The following is a 25,656-nucleotide window of genomic DNA, read 5'->3' on the forward strand; positions in this document are numbered from 1 at the left end:
TTAGTATATTTTTTTTATTATTTCTTATTTAAACAGGCCTGTATTGACTTCGGTTGGTGGATCTGTGTCTGCGTGGTGTCCGCAGTTAAGTTATAAGCGCAAAAAAAACACAGCAACAGCTTGCGTTGATAAAATAAAAGTGAGTGTGGTTCAGTAATGATGCATTAAAAATGTTCACTGCCGAATAGTCGGAATAATAATTATTTCCCACTAAAAGCCTTGTTTAAATTGGCGAAATTAATTGGAAAAATAGCTTTCGGCAAACACAGCAGAAGAACAGACTGCAGCATTAACACGCCTTTCAACCAGCATTGTTCAAACTTAATTATTCTTGAAAACTTTTTTTCCCCCCTTCCTTGTTTCCTATATTTTGGCGGCTTTCAGACAAATCAACCCATCTGCTTTAATAAACAGCTCTTTATGTCGATACGAGCATGTGATGTATACCAGACTGTACCGGGCAGTACGGTTTCATGCTCGGCTCAGGTGTGCGGGGAGGGAAAGCTGGCAGGTTGCCCTCCGCTATTAAAACAACAGGCTTTGAGTCGCTTCGGAGCAAAACGCACGCCGCTGTGCGCACTTTTACTATTTACCAGACTTTTTTTCCCTCCCTTCTTCTTCTTCTTGACATGCAAACATGTGGCGTGTAAATATGAAAATGAATGAGTGTGAGAGCTCTCCTGGCAGTGACTTCTCTCTCTCTCTCTCTCGCTCTCTCTCTGTCCCCGGAGAGCGGCGCGTCGGAGAGGAGCGGCTGTAAAAACCAAAGTGGGGCAATGAGACAAGCTGCGCCACAGCTGGCAAATCATCGATTTGAGCATCAGAAACGGGGAGGGGCGGTTCATTTACCTGCCACCCTCTCAAAGCAGCCCTCCTCACATGCCGCTACTCTACTCTCCTCTTCTTCACCCCCGCTGCCCGCAGCGCACGGTTGCTCGCGTTTCTGCGCTCCATCAGCCGTGTGCGCTCCCCAACTTCACTCCAACCTCCGCCAGTGCGGTTTCTACTTGACGACCCCCTCCTCTTCCTCCTCATCCGTAGGACTTTTGACTTTTTTTTCTTTTTTTTTTTTAAAAAAAGCAGTTCTTCCTCCCACAGAGCAGTCGCCTATTTTTGGATCTCTCGCCGTGGAGCAGTGACAAGAGATTGTTCAACTTTTGATGGAAAACAAGAGGTCGGGCGACTGCTGACTTTAAAGGTACGGTCTCTTACTCTAAACTGTTTCTGCTCAAGTGATCGCTGTCCGCTGTCATTCTGTCACATGCCTCTTTATTAGAGCATCTGCACGGGTTTGAAATCACATTTTTATTGCGTGTCACATTAAAAAAGGAGGTCTCCTTGGAAATAGAAGAGTGAGATACTCTAAATGAATTAAAAGCAATTTTGCAGACCTTCATCCTCAAAATCACTTAAAACCCGCAGACCAAAAGTGGCTGTAAGAATTTAATATTTCAGAGAGATTTTTTAAATAAAATAAATAAAATTAAAATCGAGATTGTGAGCGGTGACGCCGAACCTAAACGCACGCATTCAGAACTTTCTAAATTTAAACGGGCCCGTGTCGTTTCTGCACAAATATGCAAAGCACTCGTGATATTCGCGGGGTTAAGTGCACCCATCTCCTCTAATTCATTTAACAACTTACTCTGCGGCGCAGCAGAGGAGGAGGAGAAGTGATGCAGCCATCGCCACCGCTGCTCCTGGCCTGACCGTGTCACAGAAAGTTGCTTAGTTTTCCGTCGAGTCGTGAATCTTGTAGAAAATACTAGACTTCAAAATCAGGCCTTCCTGTCTTACTTATAATGAAGTGCGTGCTATCAAACAGCTGACACGTCTATTAGAAATGAATCTACTGCAGCCCAACTGCCCATCTACTTTTACTACTTTTTATTAGGCCATTAGAGCCACTTCATTTATTTCCTCCACATACTTACCATTTAATTACGTGTCAACTTGCTTCAACATTTTTACTGCTGTGACATGAAACATTTTGTGTAACTCTTAAAAAAACACACTGACTGAGCCCAACAAGGTATAAAAAAAAGGTGTGAGAGACTCAGAAGGAAACAAACATTAAATGACTTTATTGCTTTCTTTCTGCTTGACTTGGCGTGAGGCAGTCAGAAGGATGTGATGACAGAGTCGGTGTGGTAATGCTGTTTTGGTCTGCCTTATGGCTTTTGTCACAGTGCTGATAAAGTAATTTCAGGTACAACCAGACCTGTGTGTGTGTGTTTATGTGTGTGTGTTAGATAAAGAGATAGAGAATAGGGAGCAGTTATGAGAAGATGTATTAGTGTGCTCAAAATGCGTGGGCACCGATCTTCTGTGGTTTACAGGTTTTTAAAGGTTTCACTCTCTGTCTGTTCCTTTTGAAAAATAGCTGACATTTCACACAGCAGCAAGGCCAGTGGCTTTCACTCAGATATTCGAGATTATTTATATATAGATATCAGCATAAATACACACATGTAAGACAGAGTAGAGTTTGCGTTTAAGGAACAAGCAAGATGTGGCACAGGGGTGATCATTTGTGACAATTGTGCAGAGAAATTAATTTTATACAAAATAATAATAATCTAGCGGCGTTTTGCATTTCAGAGACCTGATCTGATAGCTTTCTGAAAAATAATAATTACTTCACGGTGTCACCGGTTGTTTACCATGTTGCTGCTGTAGTCAGGTCATGTGCGTTGCTCACACACGTGCAAATTACAAGGTCAAGAGTGGCACTACTGCATGGGAAAAAGCAGGTTATGGCACAACACCGGTGATTTTTCTCCCTTTTATCTTTGCAGATCTGTGGCAGTTCAAGGTTCTGTGGCTTATCTGGTCAGTGCCTTAGACAGCAATGACAAACAGCCTTTTTCCTGTCTCGGGCTGCCATGTGTCACTTCTTGTAAAAGTCCTCAGACAACCAGAAGAAAGCCTCAACGGCAGTTTGTGAGCGCTGAAGCAAAACTTCTCGGTATTACTCCTCGCCTTCATTACAACCACTCCTTATCAGCTTGCGGTTGTGAAAGTGGCACAAAAAATGTTTGTGTACATACGATACCAAGTCAATATGTTTGGCAAAATTTCTCCACTCGTTCTAGTTTAGCAGGAATGATAAGAATCAGAGTGTGAAGATGTCAGCGTTGCTTCATACTGCTGGGTCACACAGATCCAGCAGTAAAGCTTAAACATCTGTTACAGCTTATTAGTGCCTAATGAAATCCTCTGAATGTGTTCCCAGTTCTTACAATAACCCTACCGTGATTTACAATAAACCTACGATCTGAGAAGACATTTAAATATACTCACCCTTCTTCTTTTAAGTTACAGGTTTAACCTTGTTATACTCAGATTTTTCCCCTCAGAGCTTAGTTTTGTTTTCATTACGACTAATCGAAACTAGTGCACGCGGCATTTACTGTACTGTAGTAGTGTTGTAATAGCAGGAAATCAGCGTGTAGTGTGCACAAACACTCAGGGCTTTCTCACCGTCTTTTGCTTTTAAATCCCAGTGACGCTTCTGCATCACATCTCTTTTAATCATCACTTTCAGGTCGTCAGGTCAAAGGGTTTCTTAGGACTGGCAGGATGACAAATTAAATCTTATCTCTCAGGTGGAGGTGGTGTTAGTTAAGTGTAAATCAGCGTCTGCACGTTGCCGTGCTCTCGCTCCGTGTCAGGTTCACAGACTCTGAAGGGCAGGTTGTCAGGAGTGAGCGGGAGCAGAAAGTTTGTCCGGTGACCCCGAGACACCAATTAGCGTGGACATCGGAGAGCACAGGTTGTGATTTTTGTTGTTGTTTTTCCTGTGCAGTCTGCACTCAAATTATATTAGGAATGCTTCATCACTTTGCTTTAAAATTGAATTATGCTCTCAATCATCATTGCTTTCAGTAAAATTAAAAAAAAAAAGTTCAGGGAAAGTAGCTGTCCCTAAACACACAACAGACACTTCTATACGTCTCCATAAGCTTTGCTGTGTCGGCTGTGTGTTGTGGTTGTTGTTTGAATTCCTCCAGCAAAAGATGCTGTTTATTAACCACCCCCCACCCCCCACCACCACCACCTCACTCGCTGAGTATTTGCTGGGAGTTTAGAGCTGGGCTGTTCCTCACTTTGCTGAGGCTGATATCTCAGGCTAAAACCATTAATCGTCTTTCTTTACCACCTCGATAATTATCGCTGTAGCAAAATAACAGCTCAGCAAACAGTGAAATTATACCTGTGGTAGGCAGCAGAGTAAATACCTGTTTAGCTGCCAGCAAATGTATTTATTAGACTGTCGCCAGTAAATAAGAGGCCTGTCTCGTTTTTTAATGTGTGGCTCTTTGGGGATTCCATCCCTCCACACTCCCCGCCATGCCTCCTCTGTATGAAATAGCTCTGTTATGATTGCTAATAGAGGAGAAAGATAACAATGATTCCCTCTTTTTTTCCCCTTTTTTCTTTTTGGTGGCGTGTTACAACTAGTGTGGAATAAGAAAACACTGGTGAGTTAATAATGACTGCTGCATTCCAGGGCTCAAAAATGTAAGAAAGCCCCCCCCCTGTCAGTTACAGACATACCACCCTGGGTGCATGCTTTTAGTGTGTGTGATTCAGGAGTTACAGCTCATTTTGTCATTATCTGGAAAGTTCCCTATAAGAAAGAAAGAGGGGTGGGGGGGTGGGTTATGTTGTCCCAGCATGTTCAACTGCATTTATTTTGGCATATGCTTTGCATACTGTTGATCCAGATTCCTTGGCTTAGTGATAAAAGCATCATATTGTTTTTGGGTCCCCACAGTCAGCCCCGTTCGCTGAATGGCTTGGCGTGTCCTCCCTGGGACATAAAAAAAAATATCCGAAGTCCGTCACATTGGTTTTGTCACGCTTTTATGAAATGACATCCCTCTTATGTTAGATTTTTTTTTTGGAGTTTGGAGTTGGGGGGGGGGTTCTTGTTCTTTATTGTGCTTCATGCTCCTGTATCAAATATAAATTACAGACGCGAACACATTCAAGTTTTCATGATTCAAATCATATTATTACCAGTCTAATCGTATGTTTTTTTTCTCAAGAGGGAAAAAAAAACCTCATTGTCTTTCATTCGATGCTTGTCTTCATCCGATCTGTGTAGGTTTTTCTGAATCCTTTGTTCAGAGGGAGGAAAAAAAAACAGCGATTTAGAGGAAAGCGCATCCCGCTAAGATCAGGTTGTTAATACCCACCCACATACCCCAATGAAACAATTTCAACAGATACTGTACTCTCTGTCTTACACACACACACACACACACACACACACACACACACACACATTTGCCTTATCAACTGTTTTGTTCGTCAGTGGATGGATGATGCATCCTTTGACAAGGGATTAAATATGCAAAGAAAAATATGTAGATAAAGAAACACATCTTTAAGTCTGTGCTTCTTATTCAATACTTCTGCCTAAGCCTGAATATTAAGCGCGGTTTCCTTACACACTTGCGTGCCATCTTTTTTCCCTTCAACTCACTGCAGCCTCACTTCTTGCACACTGAGGCGAGTAACACCATCCCGTCACCTGCCCTCATTTCCTTAACACTCCCCACAAGGCCAGGGGAACTGTGCCCTTCACCGCCTCTCACCCACTTCAGGAAAAACCCAGCGGGCCATGACAACCTTTCTCGCCCCTTCAGCGTGCCCTCTCTCACAAAGCCGTCTTCAGTATTTCTTTCTGCCTCTCACACACTAACACCCGTGTCTCTCTAACTCTATTAATTGTTTATTTTTTGCCATCCACGAGGCAGAAATTAGAGTTTAATTATTTGATCATGTGACGACCGGCGTCCAGCACGCAGTGACAGAAAAGTAATTTCTCCAAACAGGGCCCTGCCTCTGATGCCTGTTGATTGTTCTATGACTAATTGGTTTTATAATTCGATAAAGGCGCAGAGGCGCAAGAGAGGGAGGGGGGTGATAAACAAGGCGGTGAAGGGTCCTCTGGGCGCGCCTGGGCGGGGATGTTGGCTTTGAATCGTTAGCGCAGATTCCCGTGAGGAGGCCTGACATGGGCTTGAACCGACACGGCGCTGCTCGGCGGTCATTACAGCCAATATTATCCTGATGGCGGGGGTCACGGGTTCGGGCAAAAGGCACGAACTTCCAGGGCAGAGGGGCCTCGTTATAAACGGCGCGGAAACACGCTTGCCACCGCTGAGCGGATGTACATGTGTCTGTCTGTGTGGCGTGCATCTGTGTGGGAGCTGCACAGTGTACAGTGTACACCACACGCCATTGGGGTGGCTGCTGGGTGTGGAGAGTTTTAACCTGAAAACAAGAGGTGGGAGTGCAGCGGTCGATCTGTCTGTGTATCAGAAATGGGGAGGGAGGAAATCCTCGTGGGGTCTGCTGTCTGCAGCGACGCCGAGACCCTCTGAGGGGAACTGGCGTTAGGCCTTCCTGTCAGCAGGCCTGAGGTGGAGACCACTTGCTCTGCTTCTATTTCTGTCGACTTCATGTGATTATAAAACAATTAAGTACTTAGGAGCCGACTCTCAGTTCATTACATCCCCCTTGTTCTTTCTTTCTCTCTTTTCTGCCTCCTCCCACACCAAAGTGCGGACATATAAGAAATGTAGAAATCACCTTCTCCTGCCGCTAATTGAAAGCCACACTCCTTGTATGAGAAGCTAATTTAAAACACGGAACTAATTCGAGCTGAAGGATATATTCACGGCGGAGTAGTTTGTCTTTTTGTGGTCACCTCGCAGCAGCTGTGTAAGTAGCTCTTTACGTCTTGCATGTAAATATTAATAAACCACCTCAAAGCTGAGCTCTGTACAGAGCTGAATGCGAGCTGTCTGTGCGCAACAGGAAAACGCAAGCAGTACCTGTGACAGCGAACACACACACAGACCAAGGGTGAAACCAGTCACTCTTAAAAAAACATTTCTGAGAAAACAATGAGCACCTCTGAGACAGCATCGAACCAAATGATGACACATTGCGCTTGTATTGTTGAGAAAGTGTAATATTCTGGGTTGGGTTAGTGGAGTCTGTAGCGCCTTTTGAAACTTATTTGCCCACACACTGTCAAAGAAATGTCAGTGGCACTAAACAAGTCAAACGCCTCCCTTTTTCCTGAATTCATTCATGATAGAAAAATCAATTCTGCACCAAGTGCTGTGCTCTTGTTTAGAAAAGAGGTTCGCTTTATTTTTGTGGCTTTTTTTTTGCTACTCATTTAACTGCTTCTTGGTTTTGCACGGCATCTACTGTACAACACCCTTGTTTTCATTTTTTCTCTGCACATGACATATTTTTGAGGTTCGTCTGCGCACCCACACTGATGCAGGCGTGTTTTGACACGTTTCCTCGACAGATTATTAAATCCTCTTCAGCCTCTAATAATACTATTATGTTTATGTGTGTGTGTGTTTTTTGTTGCGCGAGACACTTGCAGAAAGAGCTCAAAGTCGAACCAGTGACAGCGCTAACCCCCATGCTGCGTCTGTGTGTTTGCTCAGACTGGATCCGCAGACTAATTTGTATTAGTAACCAAATAATCGCATTAATTCCCATTAGAAGCATCACAAGTGGTGAGCATGAAGACATCACAACACCTACGTAGAGTAAGTGATGGCGCTGCCGCTTCGCTTGACACACTAAATAAAGACGCCTCTCGATGCTGAGCCAACAATAATATATTTTCTTATTCATTTTCAGCCTTTTCTCCCCCTTTTGTGTGCCAATTATTAGTGTCCTTTTAAATGAAAGGCACATAATACTTCATTTCTTCAGGGACGTGTGGTTTAAAAAGCAGCGGGCCAGATATGATACCACTGATAAGTGTGTTATGGGAAAAAAACACACGCGGTACCTGTGATAATGCACACACTGAGGGTGAAATATATTTTAATATTATTTAAATATGAGGTGTCTCTTTAGCATCCAGTCTGTCATGTCATTTTTCATGATTTCTTTACAAATGTAGCCATCAGGCACAAAATCCTGCCTGAACAATTACACTTGTGTACATGCATCTCCCCAACACAAAGCCACACAAGGCTTGTAAAAACCCACCTTGAACAGAGCTAAATCTGCATTCAGCACATGATTATAACACCGCACAGCTAGTATTTTTAAAACGGCTTTCTGTGTTTCAAAACCCATTTTTCCCTCTTTTCTGTGTGATACAAAACGGTATATGTTAATTGATAATCAGCAGTGTTGATTCAGTGGTGCATTCAGTGCAAATCTGTGCCCTTCTGGATGTCAGAGGGTTTTCACAGCCACGTCGGTGCCAACCTAGCTGGCAGTGCCGGCACCTGTTGGCGGTGCCAAGGCCTGGCAGGGGTTATCGATGCTCTCTGATGGTGCCCGACAATCACAGTGGAAATGACTGCGGCTGCTTGCGTCATGCCAGATAGAAAAGAGCATTTGCCGACAATGGCTCGCTTTCACCATCGCTCCTGTTTTCCGGATGCTGCTAACGACGGCCAAGGAAGAAAAAAACTGGTTAAAAAAAAAGAAAGAGAGAGGAACGGGAGCCGCTGCCGTGAACATCATGTAAAACATGTCAAACGTGGAAAACATGTCAACGTGCAGAACGTTGAGTAGCAATGCTGTGCAAGCTGAGGTGATGCAAAGCAATCTGCTGAAGAGAAGGTGTGGGTGTAGGGGGGCTCCAGCCTGTCAGATTCATGTTAGTACAAATCACAGAGAACCTGAAAAGGAGGTGCATGCACGCACACACACACACATGATATTCATGATTATTATTTCTATTCATGAAAAATAAAGTCAAATGTCCTTTACTTTCATGTATCTACGATGTGGTAAACTTACAAATAATCCATTCGTGACTTTTATGTCTTAAAGGGCTTGGTGGAAGTCTTGTTGTTGAATAATATGAATCTCTGAAGATGTATAAATAGTATTTACTCCACAGTTTGGGTCCTTTAACCACACTGCACACCACAGCTGGGTTTAATGCAAGTGTTGGCAGCCCACTGAAAACCAGAGACTGGTTGAGATAAGAATTGATTGCTGAATCTTTGAGTGACAGCCTCTGCACGTGAATTCAAACATGCTGGGGTCGCATATCAGCATTTTCAACAACTCTTCTACTTCCTGTTAAAAAAACCACACACGACGTGGGACCCTTTTAAAATGCAACCGCCTCGTCAAAACTTACACCTCACACTAACTAGGCGTCAATATTGCAAGACTTTCCATCTCAGGTCCGAAAGGTGAGTTTCACGTTGCATTTTTTTTTCGTTAAAAGCCTCTTTGATGGCCTCCTGCTATGAATTCCTAATGCAGTGTTTTTGGACACAAATGTATTTTAAAATGAACAAACTTTTGACCCCACAAAGGTGGGTGGAACAATGATTTAGTTTCACAACCAGGGGGGTGAATGAGAGGTGTAACTGTGATGCATCACTTCTTCCGTGATTGGTTTTTTTGATCGGTTCCAGGTTTGGCTTTATTTTAAAGACCTCCAGGTCTTTCCCTGCCTAAAAGAAGCACTTTATGTAAATTTAGAACCATTTTCTTTGTCGGGCTTCTCCGACTGCCGTCACTGGCTAAGCTAAGATGCTTACAACTGCCGGGATGCATTGTTTATGAAACAGCAGCTTTGTGTCAGACGATTTGCCGTCTTTTTTTTTTTTTTTTGCGGGGATGAGCTTTATCAACCCTGCAAACACATCGTAAGTCAGCATGTAGTGTTATGTAGCACTTCATGCACACCTGACCTCCACGATCGACAACATTCAGGTTCTGTTGATGTGATAGGTACACACACTTCCTGTTTTCTGTTGGTTTCCTGTTTTTGTTCTTGCACAGCCTGGACAGACGTGCTTCTTCATTTCTCTTTGATGTACACACTGGCCTGATGACAAAGCCACACCTTATGTTAAGTGTGAAGAAAAGCACGCTTTTTATGAAACAAGTGTCCCCATGCTTTCATTTAATGTGTAAAATCTATTTCCCCATGTATTCTCAACGCTGAACTTTGCCTCACACACTCCCCCATCTGGCTCTTTCTAGGATCTAAAGATGGAGAGTCAGATACGCCACCCCTCACACCATGTGTGGGTGTGTCCATCATTAAAATGACCTTTTTCTCATGAAGTCAGAGTGAGGATCTTATTATTGGGTCACCTTAATGGTTCGGTAAAAACACCAGATCAGGCCTTTATTGACAATACCAACAGATTAACTTGTGTGATGTTTTGGCAGTTCGGCCAGCAGGGACTGGTTTGAGAAATAATTACAAAATAATGACAATAGCTTAACATCAGCCTGTTCAGGGTTTTTGTTGACAATATCAACAGAGATTAGCTCATCTAATATTTTGGTCTAACTTGCAGTGGAGGTAAAGTTTTAGCACATATGGGAAGACTGCTGAAAGCTAAATGTTGAGAGAGGGAAATGAGAGATGTGGCAATGAAGACTGCTTTTTTTTTTTAAAAAAAAAAAAAGTGTATTACTTGTACTATTTACAAAGCAATAAGTCAATAATAGCCCTGAGAAATCACTAAAGCTTAATATTCAAGTTGATAAACAACCAACGTACATATTAATACAAAAATATGAGTCTAAATTGTATATTATTGCTGTAAGGGTGGAAAATGTAAATAAATATATTAATATGTCGTCACTTTTTATTTGAAATAAAGCTATTATCTGCTTTTTAGACTTCTATGTGTAATTTCTTATATTACTTTGTAGCGTATTTAGTTTTATATTTTTATTTAGTCTTTATTTAACTAGGAAAATATGACTCTTGAGATTAAAAATATCTTTTGGAAATGTGTGTCTGCCAAGATAAACATCAGCACAATCAACTGTGATCAGTAATCCACACATGGAATAGGAAAATGCACAAAATAGGTACTTATGTGTATGAGACAAAGCAAAATGGTTCATGTTAAAGCTCAGACATAAAGCAGGGTCAGTTATGGTCAGCCATCATATTTGCATCCCGAGGTCATTTAAAGTGGCCTTAAATATATTTGGTGTATGGTTTGGATCAAACTCCAAACAATATTTCTACTCTGCAAAAAAATATTTTTATTCCCAGTTATGAGATTATTTTGGAGTTTTAAATAAACGGTTTTTGTTTTTTGCCAACACATCATTTGTTAAATTTTTTCTCACTTTTACTTTTTGATTTCAGTTTGTCTCAAAGGGCCAGCCACCTTACTTATTTTGCTATTCTGACTTCATCTGAATGTAGATTAATTTGTCAAACAAAAACTATACATTTGGCCCAAAGTAAAGTCCTGAAATAAATAAATAAATAAAACACATCATAAATTAAGGTATCGCGCGCGCGTGTGTGTGTGAGCATCTGTGTGTTACTCGGTAATAAATGCAGGACCGCCTCACTCTAATCAAGCTGATTAAAAATTCCTGCGCGCACAGCCGGAAATCGCACCACCGTTCCTCCCCGTTGTGTGTGTATTAGTGAGTGTGTGTGTGAATGCATGTGTGTTTATGTGTGTGTGGTTTCGCTCCCGGTCCACTTTCTCCACTTTGTCTCCGCCAGGACTTTTCCTGCCTGAGATGCGGAGGAATAATCTGTTTTGATTTTAATAGGGAAGGCTGCTGGTGCTGGTGGTGTGTGAGGGGATTATTCCTCTTATTCTCACACACTTTACACCCCATCTCCTGCGCTCTCTCTCTCCCACACACACACACACATCCCCATCCTTTCTTCTATTTTTTTACCCTATTTTTTTACCCCCTCTTACCACGCCATTTGAAATGAGGAGGAGAGAAGGAAAGCAGAGGCAGCGGCAGCACCAGCAGCGAGGAGAGGAGAGGGGGGGAGTGATGAGTCAATACAACTAATAATTTAATGGGGACAGAGAGGGAGAGACGGAGTGAGAGGGGGAGAGACAGAGAGGGAGATAGAGAGAAAGAGGAGCTCCGTCCGGACGCCAATCCCCAGCCAACAGGACACCTCCTACTATTACTATCAAGGCAGCTCTCTTATGCATCCACAGCGAGCCTTATTCATCCTCGGCATCGGAAAGTAAACCGCACTTTTTGACCCCCCTCTCCTTGTTTTATTTTGCGAACCTGTTTCGACTGTCCGCATATCGTCTCCACATCGCCTCCATGGCAAGCTCACACAGTCGCTTCTTAGTATTTTTGCTCTCTCTCAGTCTGCCGGCAGTCAAATCTAGCTAAGCCGACGCTGAGCTATTTTTTCCCGTAGTCCCTCCGTGAACCCACACAGCGAGGGTTTGTTAGGTCTCGGCGGCGGTTGTTGTTGTTACAACTGTGTCCGAGGTGCTTGTGGTTCGTGCTGGCCGTACTGTGCGGCTGCCTGCTCGCCGTTTTGGATGTTGTGCTGCGAACTAAAGCCGAAGTCGCCTTCACTTGTAAGCGTTGCTAAATGTCGCCGGTTTTAACGCTTTCCGTTGCCGTCCTTTTTCCTCCACTTGGACGGAATTGGCTGTAACGTCAGGGCTGCACACTCCTGTCTCTCTCCGCTCCTGCCGCACACGCACAACCGCTTACCAATGTTCGCCTATCACGGTCCATCTCGACCTCGTCCTCCCTTGCACAGACCCGGGTTGTTGTTGTTTTTTCGCACCGCCTGCCAGTCCTCCGCCAAGAAGAGCAGGAGAAAGCATCTTTTTAAACACTGATTTTGGGAACCCCTCGCTGTCATGCACACGTAGAGAGATAACAAGAGAGGAACCGGGAGTTGTTTTTGGGGAGGGGGGGTTTCTTTCTTTTTTTCCTTTTTCTTCTTCTATCTTTTCTACCCTGGCCAAACTTGAAGAAGAAGCGTTTTCCAGCCGGTGTTATATGCTCTCCAGTGCTGAAGTGCTGCGGTTCAGGTTGGTTTGAAGTTTTTTTCTTTTCTATTTCTTTTCTTTCTTTCTTTTTTTCAACTCAACTTCTCCTCTCTTAACTCCCACCCCCCTTTGAGCAGGGGCGTCCAGGATTTTTGTAAATGGGGTGGCCCAGAACAAAGCAAGGGGGGCCTTGTAGAAAGCAGTGTTTGATGAATTGATTGTGACTTGTTTTGCATTAAGAAACTCTTTTACAAAGTGGTCAAACTCTTTATTTAAGTCAAAGTCTACAAGTACTAAAACTTTAGCAGTACTTTTAGGTACTTACAGTTAAAATATTGATGATACAGAAAAATATACATTATCTTATCATATTTGCTGATTCAATAGTGTACATAGCACTTTATTTTGCATCAAAAGACTAATTTAATTATTTTCTATATTGTTGGGTAGCTTTATTTATAATATTACATATTTTTTTATTCGATTTAAAAAAATTGAATAATAATAAGTGGTAAAAACTTCAAAGAGTTTTTGTGTTTTAAGGTCATATAAAAATCCTGACCTGGATCCAGACTGTATCCGGGTCTGGATTCCTTTGGCTCCCTCTCTGTGGGGAATTAGTTGCTTCATTGGATGTTATGAATCGAGGAGTTCATGATCTTTTGAGTGGGGGTGGATGATTTTGCCCTTTTCACTCTTTGACAACAGCATTCCAGTTCAGTCCACCGGCACCCACTAACCACCACGAATAATTATTTTTCTGTTGTGTCCTAATATTATTCATATTATTATTATTATTGATCAGATTTTTAAAGTTTGCCCGAGCACTTCAAATGATGTAGGAAGCTGTGTGTGTGTGTTTGTGTGTGTAAGCACACCTGTGGGTAAAGCAGCCATCCTCCATCTTTCCTTTTTGTCTCTTCCTCCCTTTTCTTTCCCACTTTAGATGACTACCCTCATGAGTCAGCTACTGCCTGTTTTGGAGTTTCCTCAAGCTGCTTTCCCCCCCCCACATCCTAAAGTTGTAAACTCATTGCTCGCCACGGGTGTTTCGCTGCACTTGCAGAATCTAAAAATAAAGTTCACACCTGTAAAAGCTTGTAACTGATTTTGTTTGTCTGTCGCAACAAAATGACGGTGCGGCCTTTTGCCTTCTTTCTTTTTTTCTCCAAGCTGCGTCACGAATGGTAAGCCACACAAAGTGACTCACAAACTGAATTACGTTAGTTTCCCCTTCCTTGCGTGCTCCGCAGCACAACCTTGTTCCTTGAACTGTACTGTATTTATTGAAGTGGAATCTCCCAGCAAATTAATGTATTTGCTCTAAAACCTCGGCCTGTTTGCCTCCGCTCGCATGGGAATTTCTAGCGGGACACCCATACATAATACATTGCGTTAAAAAATGGGAACATTACAGCAGCAAGATGACATCACCATGGCCCGAGTCATCATAACCGAGGCGAATTGACAGTTACTGCCGTAATGGGTCCGTTTTCAGAGGTCTCAATTACTTAAAGGACTTTTTTTTGCTCTATAAAAATGTCTCTTCACATCTTCACATGTCAGTGATATCAACACAAAGGATTTCGCGTTCATTGCTCCTTTCGTATCACATGGCAACTCTTCATTCTCCTGCTTCTTTTATGCCACACACATATCTCCCCTGGCAGCTGATTATATGCTGTTTCTGCCTCCCCCAGGTGATAGTGAGCTGAGGTGCTGAGAATGATGGAACATCTCAGCGAGACGTGTTTGGGCAAGGAGAACTCAGAGCTGGTCAACAGCATGGCAGACGCCAAGGCCCCGCCGGCCAAGCTGCCCCGGCTGGAGCAGAACGGCAGCCCACTGGGCCGGGCCAGGCTGGGAAGCACTGGGACCAAACTCGGAGGGGTCCCGTACAAACCCACCAGCCACCTGCTGAAGACCTGCCATAAGAAAGGTAAGAAAGACCGAAACGGATCAAAAGGAATTTATTGAGAATAATTGTAAACATTTATAGTTCCTAATATCTCAGATTGGTGTATTCTTTTTTGTTTTTTGGAGTGTTTATTGGCAAAAATAATCAATTTGAAGACTTCCCTCTGGGTCCTGGGAAATTGTGTGGCACTTTGTGTGTTAATCACACAGGTGAAAATTAATCACAAATCAAGTGATCAAGCACATATCCCAAATATGTGCGTCTAAAATTAGAATAGTTTCTGCTTTTATTTCTTTTATATGACAGAAAACTGAATATTTTAGGGGTTTAAGTGTTGGTAGGAAAAACAAATGATCTAAAAATGTTTTCACTGCTTTTTTCTTTTAAGAAAAAAACTTTTTGTTATTTTACAGACAAAATTATTTTAAATTCAAAATAACCATTTACTTTCAGGCCTTATTTTTTGACATCTTATATAGTTGTCCTTTATACACAACAAGATAATCTTGAAGGTGTTAAATGTTAGTCGCAGTGCCAGCCTGTATCAACGGCATGCGATACAAATAAAGTATACGCAGCTCTGCGTGTATTTGTAATGACTGAGAGGAAACATATCCAATGTAAAAAGAGGAAAGTAATTTAAATGCAGTTTAAATAGGCCCCCTCCCACACACACACAGCACCTTCCACCCACCACCACCCCTGCATGCTCTCCAAAACTCTTAAACCTTTTTACAATGCTTCTTTAGTCATCTCAGCACACACACACACACACACACACACACACACACACACACACACACACACACACACACACACACACACACACACACTCCCACTTATTTGCCCAGACAATAGCTAATAGAAGAGCACTGTGAGAATTATTCCTGTGCCGTGCTGCATAGCGCTGTGTCACTGCTGCTCTCTCCAACCCCGGCACTCCTGCTCTGACATTTGTTTATTAAGGGAAAGTTTCAGTCCTTTAAGAGCCATTGCTGCTTAAAGGGAGCCTTTACTTTGAGATTATGACATAGCTTTTTAATATAACCAGTGACATCTTGTGAAAAACACGCCGGGCAAAGCCATCCAATATGTGAACCTTCATTTTATGATTATGTTTCTTTCTTTTTTTTTTGAGTTTGAAATCCTGCAGGTTTGGAGTTGTAATAGCACTTGGCTGCGAGGGCTCAAATGTTTGTTTGTTTGGCTGGTTTGGTTTTCTTTGGCCAACAGGGACTAAGGAAGTCTTGGAATGTAGCTGCGCGAGTGTCCTCGGATGGGCCATTTCTCTTATTCGCTGCTTTTTATCTACGTGTTGCACACCAGCTGAGAGAGCCTAATTTCTCACCTTCATCATCTCTGCTTCTCTTGGCCTCCTACAACGTTTGCTCCTCCAAGCATCCTCTTTGCCCTCCCCTCCTCTTCTTTTTCCTCTCATCCTTTTTTTTTTTTGTCAAATTTTAGAAAAGAGCGAAGCAGCCGAGAGAGGCGGCTGGTCAGCCACGGAGGCTTCGCAGAGGGCCCACAGTGGGCATTGTGTCCGAGCCCGAAACACTATTTACCGCAGCCCTCTCTGGGCTCCCTGGAAACAAAGCCAGTATTGATCCCCCAAATGAACCTGCACAGCAGTCTTTATTGTTAGATCTTTATCTATTAAAATCAGGGGAGGAGAAAAGCAGCTCTTTCAGCACATTCTTTTGCATCTGTTGGCTTATTGATTGTTTTGCCAGAGCTGTGTGCATCTTCTGGAATGCTTGGGATTAGAAAATATGGCAATGTTTATCATTTCTATCTGCACTTACAGCGTATGTAAAGAAACGTTCTCAGGTGGCAGGAGGTAGAGCAGAGACCTACTGAAAAAGTGGGGAAACAGGGCAACATTTACAAAGTACAGTAAGCGAAAGATTACCTCCAATCAGTACTTTGACATAATTTTGACTTTCTGTTTTTATTCAGACTAAAACTTCAAAAGGCCAAGCCGCCCCTGTGCCCTCAAAGTCTAAATTTCACGCCTGTTATTTTAGCCAAAATGGCATATTGGATGATATTTGCACAGTTGGTCCCTTGAACATTTGACAGTCTTTGGACAAGGATTGTTCATTCCACCTAACAGCAGAGCCACTGTTGACACAGACTCGTAAACCTCAGGGCGCAGAGGTGGCTTGGGATTTGAAGCGCTGCATCATGGGAAGATGATTTTGGGTTGGCAGTCAGGGGGAAAAAGGCTAATGTGATCCCAGCACCTTGACAGTGAATAAACTGTGTATTGTGCCAAAAAGAGAGACGAGACTTTCTGTTTTTTGCGGCATGTTTGTTCACACGCGCTTAAGGTTATCATTCTGTCTAATATACAGTATATTTTTGCTTGTCACATGCAATACCAATCAGTGCAGGCCATAGTGCAACACCTCTGCAATATTATGTCATCATCTTAAAGCTTTAGGCAACATGAAGGAATGCTACAACATTTAAAATGAATCTTAAAATGGGAATTTGGAGCAAAAAGCATCAGGGGGGAGATGATGGAAATGGAGAAAAAAGAAAGAAAAAAGAGGGCAATTTCTTAAAAGACGAAGCAAATTCTGTGTCTAAAATTATGCACCCAAGTAATATTTGATCCCTCAAGCTGATCATAGAGTTTGGCAATGGGACAAAGAGGTGAAGGTGTTGAAGGAAATTGCCCTATAAAAGATGAAATATGCCTTTGTGGTCCAAACTTGTGTTCAGAGCTTAAACCTGGATGTTCACTTCTAATCCCTCGACAGCCAACCTCAGTCTAACTTAATCATGTGCACTAAATTTTAATCCCATTCCTCTGCAAACAGAGGACTGAAGGTCAGAGTTTTGCAGGTGAAGAAATGGCTTGTGTCTCTTTGTCTGCAGGCAACATGCTGCCTGTGTTCTGTGTGGTCGAGCACTACGAGAATCCCATGGATTTTGACAGCAAGGAGGAGCACGCTGAATTTGTCCTGGTGCGCAAGGACATGCTCTTCAACCAGCTCATCGAGATGGCCCTGCTGTCACTGGGCTACTCCCACAGCTCAGCAGCCCAGGCCAAAGGTAACCCCTCACCCACTCTCATCATTGTCATCTCTTTCTTCTCTGATCTGACGCTCTTCTTTTATGCTTATCAGCGTCTTTTCTACAGCATTTTCTGACATGCTGGTGCTTGTGCACACACACACTCACTCAAACCTACACACACACATACACTCTGTGACCATAATAGCCTACCGCCAGCAGATCTGAAGCCACAGTAACACAACCTGACACTGATCCCAGAAAGTCTCCCAGGGGTCATACGCTACATATTCCCACACAGAAGTATCCTCGCACTCTCACAGAGGCTAGCTGCACAGTAAAATGTTTACATGCACATTCACTTGAGCGCTCATATTGTATATATTTATATACATATACCCTCGGTGACAGTGGGTGGGAGGGGCAGGTGGAGGAAAGGGTCTGCTAATTGCACTTGAGCACACGTAGGCTGAGTGCGGCTGTTTCAAGGTGCCTCGATGCATGCTCTTTTATTATAGGCTGCCCATCACGCTGCACATACATACACATCCTAGGCCACCTTTCTCATGAGCAGTCTTCCATCTCTCTTTCTGCTGTGCGGGCTGCCACTGTTTTAAAAGCACTCTCAGGAAAAATTCCTGCGTGGTTGTTGCGATTTCAGTGAAAATTAAGGAAATAAAGAGCATTTATGGCACCGGAATGCTTCTGGGGGTATCTATGCGTGGCTTCGTTCCTACCGTGCATGTTTACGGCTTTAAAATGAACAGTGAAAGCGAGCTTCGTGCTGATTTATTTGCTTCTGTGTCCATTGTTGTGCTTTTGTTTCCAAATCTGTGATTTTTTTTCATGCGTTTCCACATTTTGCCCATATTTATGTGTGCCTGCATGTGTTTTGCATCATCCAGGTATGATTCAGGTGGGGAAGTGGAACCCCGTCCCACTGTCATATGTGACAGACGCACCAGACGCCACAGTGGCAGACATGCTGCAGGACGTCTACCACGTGGTCACACTTAAGATCCAGCTGCACAGGTAAGCAACCAATCCACAAGTTTGGGCACATGTGTACTGGAATATTTACAGTTGCACCAGCCCAGAATGTGTGCACATGTTCATACATATTCCTTACCTGAGTGCTAACCACAAAACTGTGTTTGAAGAGAACAGTTAGTCATGATCACATTAGCATTTTCCCCCCTCTGATCTGTTGCGCTGTTTATCCATCTAGATAATTTCGATGTGAGTTTCAGCGTTTTGAAGATATATTGGTTGTAGAAATGTCTGCCTTCTCATCGGTATAATGGAAATAAATGACACATATCTTGTGGTGCAAAAATGCCAAGAGAATACATAATTAAACAAAACTCAGCAGCAATATGTATTTCCAGAAACCATAACCTGGTTGCTCAAAACAGTCCACCAACCTAGCTGTGAGTAGTTTCGTGTAGGAACTATTTTCTTTTTGCTGTCTACATCCGCCACGCAAAAGATTGGTGCAGCTAGCAAACAGTACAACTCAGGCAAAGGAGATACCGTCAGTGTTTATCACACTGTTTATTACACGTGCTAGTGGTGTTTTTGTCACTAGCATAAGCCTCTTGTGTCCCTTTTAGAGAGTGACACAGTGAACGGTTGTAGTTAAAAGTGTTTGGGGGGGTTTTCTGGAAAGAGAGATGGTCAACTTTTCAAATGTGTCACAAGTCCTTCAAGTAAGCAACTTGGCAGCCATCTTGAAACACATGCAGGCACTTACTTGGGTGGTTATTTTGAAGCATTTTTGTAAATAAGCGTGATTTTCAAGACATGTTTAAAATCACCAGTTTTTTTCAATTACTTTTTTCTTGACTTTGTCCTAAATTGAGGCTTTTAAAAAGCTTTGTTTTTACCTTAAAAGCTCTACTACTACTAGCTTCTTTGCTGTTGTGTGAATTGACCATGATTCAAATGGGACATCAGCTGACATCTCTCAAACTGGACAGTTCACACCAAAATCTGTTAGATAAATACCACAGCAGGCCAAATTAAAAATACATAAATTATACTTTTTTTAATGAACTCTCTCTTGAAAGTGTGTAATCTCAATCTCAACCTCTCAATCTCTGCTTCTAGCAATAACACATATAGCATGTGCCAGTTTACGTGTTTAATACCGAGAATAACATTATTACTCAGACTGGCCGTTCCCAGGAAGTGGGGAAAAACCCATTCATAAACCAAAAAAAAAAACCCCACTGATTAATTGATCAGAACACAGATTCTGGAGAATTCGAACTCTTGGTAACAATCTAGCTTATCCATAGCTGAGAAGTGATTCTATGAAATTAACCGCTGAGTGATTTTTAAGATTTTGCAGTGGAAACGTGAAATATGATAAGTAAATAACTGTTTTTAAACCAAGCTCTGCTTCAGCTCCAAAAAAACCAAATAAACGATTGTGGTCGGTGACTGCGTGGCTAAAAATGACTCACCTGAAATAGTTCCATAAATAAACCTGGCTGCAGTGGATATTTTAGGCAAAATATATTTCTTTTGAGTCTACATTGTGAATGATGAAGATGAAACCTTTACTATACTGAATACTGCTAGCTTTCTCCTGTCATTGCTCACCATATTGTATGCTAAATTATTCTCTGTAGGTGTGAGGCTTTGTCATATTTATACACACGGCAAGAGCATACAAGCATTTATAGACATGGACACAAACAGGCTCATATGCACTCATGGACACACACACACATGCGCGCGCACACAAACAGCCGACTGGCTCTGGTGTGGAGGCTTGTGCCAGCTGCACGCTAACCCAGTGTTCTGCAACCCTCTGGAGAGCTGTTTCTACTCTTTTTCTACCTCGCTCTGCCTCTTCCTTTTCTCTTCCCTCTCCTTCTGTTTCCCCCGCCACCAACACCATCACCACCCACCTCCACCAATGAAGCACTCACACACACACACACAGGCACGGCGACTGATGTGAACACGTCCACCAGCCAGACTACAGAAGGTTGTGTTTATTTCCGGCTTGCTAGCCCCTGAATGCATGGATAGCTGTCTTTCTCCGCTGCCCCCCTCTCTCTCTCTCTCTCTCTCTCTCTGCCTGTCTCTCTCTCCCACTCTCCCTCCTCTTGTTCACTTCCGTCTCCCCAGAGGCTTTCTAGCTGCTGGAGCAGTTTAAGGTGTTCTGGAAAATCCATTGTTTGTGTGTTAGAGTGTGCATGTGTATGTTTTCTTAGTAGCAGATGTGGTGTGCATCCCTTTTCTGTTCTCCTCGCTCATAACATTTCCAACACACCAGCTGACAGATTTATGGACAGGCACACACACACAGCATCTCATGCACCCTCATCGCTCTCTTATTCACGTCTCAAGCCAGGTTTAACGTAAAGTAATTCAGCGGTAAGTGTAATGCGAAACACACACAAAGTCACGGGAGCCCAGTTGAGTTATTCTCTGCTTCCACCCACCACGTAAATATATTTTACGTTTTCAAAACCCAGAATTCAGTCGGTGTCTCTGCAGCTCGCGATTGCAGCACAGGCGAACAGCAAAGACAGTCTGTTTGATATACAGCTTCATTTTGATTATGCCGTATATACGCAATTGTCAATATTGTTATTAGTTTGTATTTGTTTTTCCCCTTTTTCTTACCCACGCCGCCAAACTCTTAAAGCCCCCCCGCCCCGACTGCAGCAGAAATCTCGCCAGTAACACCTTAAATTGTTTCGCCGAGCACAACAAGCCAGGAAGGTAGAAGTAACACGAAATAATAGTCGCCACATGCAGCTGATGTATAATTCATGCATCAATCCAGCAGATGTGTTGTATAAAGTAATTAACTAATCAGAACAATCAGGAGAGAGAGAAAAAGAGAGAGAGAGAGAATATGAAAGAGGGAGAGAGATCTAGGCAGGCAGATACAGAGAGAGAGAGAGAGAGACAGCGCAATCTCCAGATGCATCTGCTTGATGCGCCAAATGAAATCTGTCTGTCTTGGAGGGGCGCTTGCAGCAGGAAAAACGAGCAGGGACCCGTGTGCGTTCAGCTCGCTTTCTCTCTGGTTTCCTCTCTGTCTTTGCTGCTCTGCCTATCTGATGCAAGCCAGCCAATTTATCCACGTATGCATGTATATGTTCCTCAACCAGGGTCAGGCGAAATGCTGCAACTGTGTTTGACACCTTTGTTTTTGGGGAAAGTGATTTGCTTCCAGAATTTTCAGCTCAGCACTTGATTAGTGGGGAAATGATCAGTCGAGTTGACTGACAGAAAATTAATCAGGAGTAATGATGATAATCGAAAAAGGTTCAAGCGTCTCCTGGCTGAGGATTTGGTGCTTTTCTCTTATTTTTAGAAAATAGAACACAACAATTTTAACATGCGATTTGAGACATTTTGTTATGTTTTCTGACATGTGTAGGCTAAATCGAATAGCAAAAGTATTGAAATTATGCTACAACAAAATATCCACTGGCTGCAGGTGATCCTGCATGTCCACAGGTTTTTCAAATATTAGGCAGACATTTTACTGTTTTAGGAGTAGACTGAAGAAAACACCTCGACTCTTAAATTTTTCTTATGCTTTTATGTTGTACACGCTGGATACTGTGCACTTATCATTTTCAGTGGGGTAGCATTGTATACTCACTAGATATGTCATTTACAACATTTCACTACAATTGTCTGCGTTTTGTATTAGTACACAATAGTAATTTCTTCTAATGAAAATTTCACACAAAACAATGCCAACACGTTCAGTGTGTGGTTTTATTTTTCAGAGTAGGAAAAAAGCTTCTACTCTTAGCTAGCCAGTATTAACATCACGACACCTGCTGACCCTTTCCAAAAGCTGCAGATTGTTTGGTTTTCCCTCCGTCTGGCAACCTCTAAGAGTAAGATGTGGACAGTGTTTCACACCCAGCTTTTTGACTGTTACACTTGAAATATCAAATGTAAATGTGAAAATATGTGATTTAAGATGCAGCGAGATTTTTAAGGTCTATGATGTTGGATTGAAGTTGCACAAAAATACCTCTATAGTTCAATGTGTAATACACATGTGTAATGTCTATACTCAGTTGCAAGATTGTGAATTTTAGCATTTCATTGAAGATCCCATCAAAGCTGCTGCCTTCCTGTCTCAGTCTCCGTTCCATCTGAATTTGTTTTCATGCTCTACTCTTTCCCCCCTTCTCCTTTCTATCCCTGTCTGTCCTTTCCTCACACTCATCCCTTTCTTCTTCTCCCCATCCTTATCCTCCCTGTCACCCTCCACCCCAAATCCCTGTGTGTCTCCTCTCTCTTCACAGTTGTCCTAAGCTGGAGGACCTGCCGCCCGAGCAATGGAGCCACTCTACAGTAAGAAACGCCCTCAAGGAGTTACTCAAAGACATGAATCAGAGCTCTCTGGCTAAAGAATGTCCTTTATCACAGGTGCTGAAGACCAAACTGCTTATTCCAAAAAAAAAGACAAAAAACAAAACAAAAAGCCCAACCCTACACCCTTCTATCATACCGCACAACTAAACAAACACCACTGTGTCCATCACCTCCGTGTTTTATCTTTAACTTATCAAATGCCGTGAGTTTGATCACATGGGAAAGAGAATCAGCATAGAAAATCCAAATCAATGGCTATTGTCATTTGTTTGCCTCTTGATTTTTTTTTTGTTTGTTTCTTTTACCACCCACGACACACACACACACACACACACACACACACACACACAGGCTCGTATGTACCAGCAGCCAAAAAGCAGAGGTGTTGTTGAACGTATGGTTATTGTGAGATAAACACTGGCCCGGGCCCAGAACGATCTGGATGCTTTTTGTTCTTTTCTCATTTGATTCACTCTCAACATTTCAGGCTGGAGGTATGTTTAGGTTTTATATTCTGTGTCTTTCTTTTCCTCTTTTTTTTTTTTTTTTTTTCGTCGGCTGGGAGGTTGGATAGAAAGCACTAGTGCAGATATTGTATTAACAGGCGGTGTAGTCAGTATATCACAGAGGCAGCTCTGGAGTGAATGGAATGAAATGGCAGTATATCTCTCACAGGGGCCAATAATGTGCGTGTGTGAGGGAGTTACAGCACAAGGAGATATGTGTGCACCTGTGTGTATTTGCTTGTATATCAATGTGCAGAGCGCATATGCGAAACTGCTATTTGCGTTTTGCATGCGTGTGTGTATTCACATCGGAGCGTGTGCGTAGGTGCCTTCAGTACGAAGCCAGCTCTCCTCCTAGGCCACCGTATGGTCACCTGGAGACCCTCATTTGCGCTGTGTGCGAACGCGTGCGAGTGAGCTGCTGCTCTCGGTGTGTGTTTGTGCGTGTGTGTGTGTCTGTTTAGCCGGGCATGAGCAGTGCGCTGATGATGTAAAGAGTCCCTGGGTGGCGTTCAGGCGGAGCCCAGCCCGGTCTGGTAATCACCCTGTTTACGGTCCATATGTGAAGACGGCTCAGAAGAGAGCACACGCTAGCTCAGAGGATTTACCACACAAGCACACACACTCCTGCTCAGACACATTTTTGCTATATTGACATACACACCAGTCTCAAATTAAACTGAAGATTGTTTTTGGTTTGCAGAGAGGACGAGCTGCAGACCTGAAATTATCTGATCTTTTTTTCTTTGTGAATATCTTATGTATTTTACGAGCCAGTCTGGATTTCAGCGGCAACATTTAAATGGCAGCGTCCTTTGTAGATTTATGGCAGCTACAGTCAAAATGTAAGGCAGCGAGCTTAAAAAGAATAATTCAGTTTTTAAGTTTTCGTGTAACTTGGCAGCTTTGCCGTGTTGCTGCTTGATAATCTGATGATCTCCTCGCATGTATCTCTATCTGCCTCACTGAAACATGGCTGCCACGATGGTGTTTGACATCTGTTACTCTGTGGGGTTGCATGTGGCCAGTTACACCCATGGAGCAGCAGTTTGCTCCTCCTAAACCCGATTGGTTTACGACCGTGGTCATCCGCACGTTGCTTCGATACACGGACTCCCTGCCTTGCGAGCGGTGATGTCACCGCCTGTGTGCAGTCTCATGAGAAGGTGAGAAGCCAGGAAGCATTTGGCCCACCCGCTGAGATTTCTGAGTTGACAGAAAAAAAAAGGAGAGAGAAATGAGTGGGAGGAGAAAGGGGCGTTGCAGGAGGGAGCAGAAGATTGGCACCTTTTTAGGATTAGTGTTTCCTTGATATTCTTCTGCGTAATCCCAGACCGAAAAGAGAGGTTAACAGATGAGAGAATCGCAGCGAGTGAGTGAAAGAGAATTAGCCCACCTCTGAACACGGCTCTGAAGAGAGACAGGGGTGGGGGATAGAGGAGGAGGGGGAGCAGAGCAGCGAGGGGAGGGCGGTGGGGCGTTATTTTGTGAAATGCTTCTTTTGTCCGGGGCCTTGTCAAACATTTAGTTTCATTCTTTTGTAGCGGAGAGTCATGCTTTGTGTGTTCGGCCTACAAATGGCTCGAGGAAACTCAAGAGAATGCAGTGTTCACTAATGCCCGTTGTCATTCTGCTACAGGAACTGTTTCTGACCCGTGCGAAATACGAAGCACGCTTCAGGATTCACAGTTCATAGCTGGGAGAGGCATCTGCAAAATACAACTTCTCCCTCAATCAGGCTGATTTTGTTTTCTGAGGTTGCTACCAAGCTTAGCATCCCCCTTGCCCATATTCTCAGAAACTATGGCAACAAATGAGATTTCCCCCCCACGCCCCCCACCATCGCCACCACCTCACCCCACTCTTTCCCATTGCCACCACTACCTCTTCTTGCCCACCCCTTGTTCACTCTCGCTGGGCGGCCCCTGATGCACCAGCTGCTGCGTTGTGTAGCAGCAAATAGTCATCAAAATGCCATCTTTTGCAGGCCTTCACCACCTCGGCTGCCACAGGCATAACCTGGCTGCCAGTGCGTGTGCGTGTGTGTGTGTTAGAATGAAGG

General features: G+C 43.2%; 1 protein-coding gene across 3 annotated transcripts in view; it reads left to right on the plus strand.

Annotated features, from left to right (window-relative positions):
* The first annotated feature begins 772 nt into the window (after positions 1-772).
* The window catches only part of satb1b (SATB homeobox 1b), a 57,987-nt gene continuing 33,103 nt past the window's right edge, over positions 773-25,656 (plus strand). The window contains exons 1-5 of one of the 3 annotated variants that reach the window (XM_084944280.1): positions 773-1,198; positions 14,483-14,721; positions 17,584-17,760; positions 18,627-18,753; positions 23,019-23,142. In XM_084944280.1, coding sequence (XP_084800406.1) covers positions 14,508-14,721; positions 17,584-17,760; positions 18,627-18,753; positions 23,019-23,142 — 642 coding nt within the window. In that variant the 5' untranslated portion in view covers positions 773-1,198; positions 14,483-14,507. Of the gene's footprint in view, positions 1,199-11,123; positions 12,825-14,482; positions 14,722-17,583; positions 17,761-18,626; positions 18,754-23,018; positions 23,143-25,656 lie in introns of those variants that run through there. The other 2 variants (XM_084944279.1, XM_084944281.1) reach the window with 2 other exon arrangements.

The sequence above is a fragment of the Perissodus microlepis genome, chromosome 11, assembly GCF_051167445.1.
Source record: "Perissodus microlepis isolate ML-2025 ecotype Zambia chromosome 11, ASM5116744v1, whole genome shotgun sequence".
Classification (NCBI taxonomy): Eukaryota; Metazoa; Chordata; class Actinopteri; order Cichliformes; family Cichlidae; genus Perissodus; species Perissodus microlepis.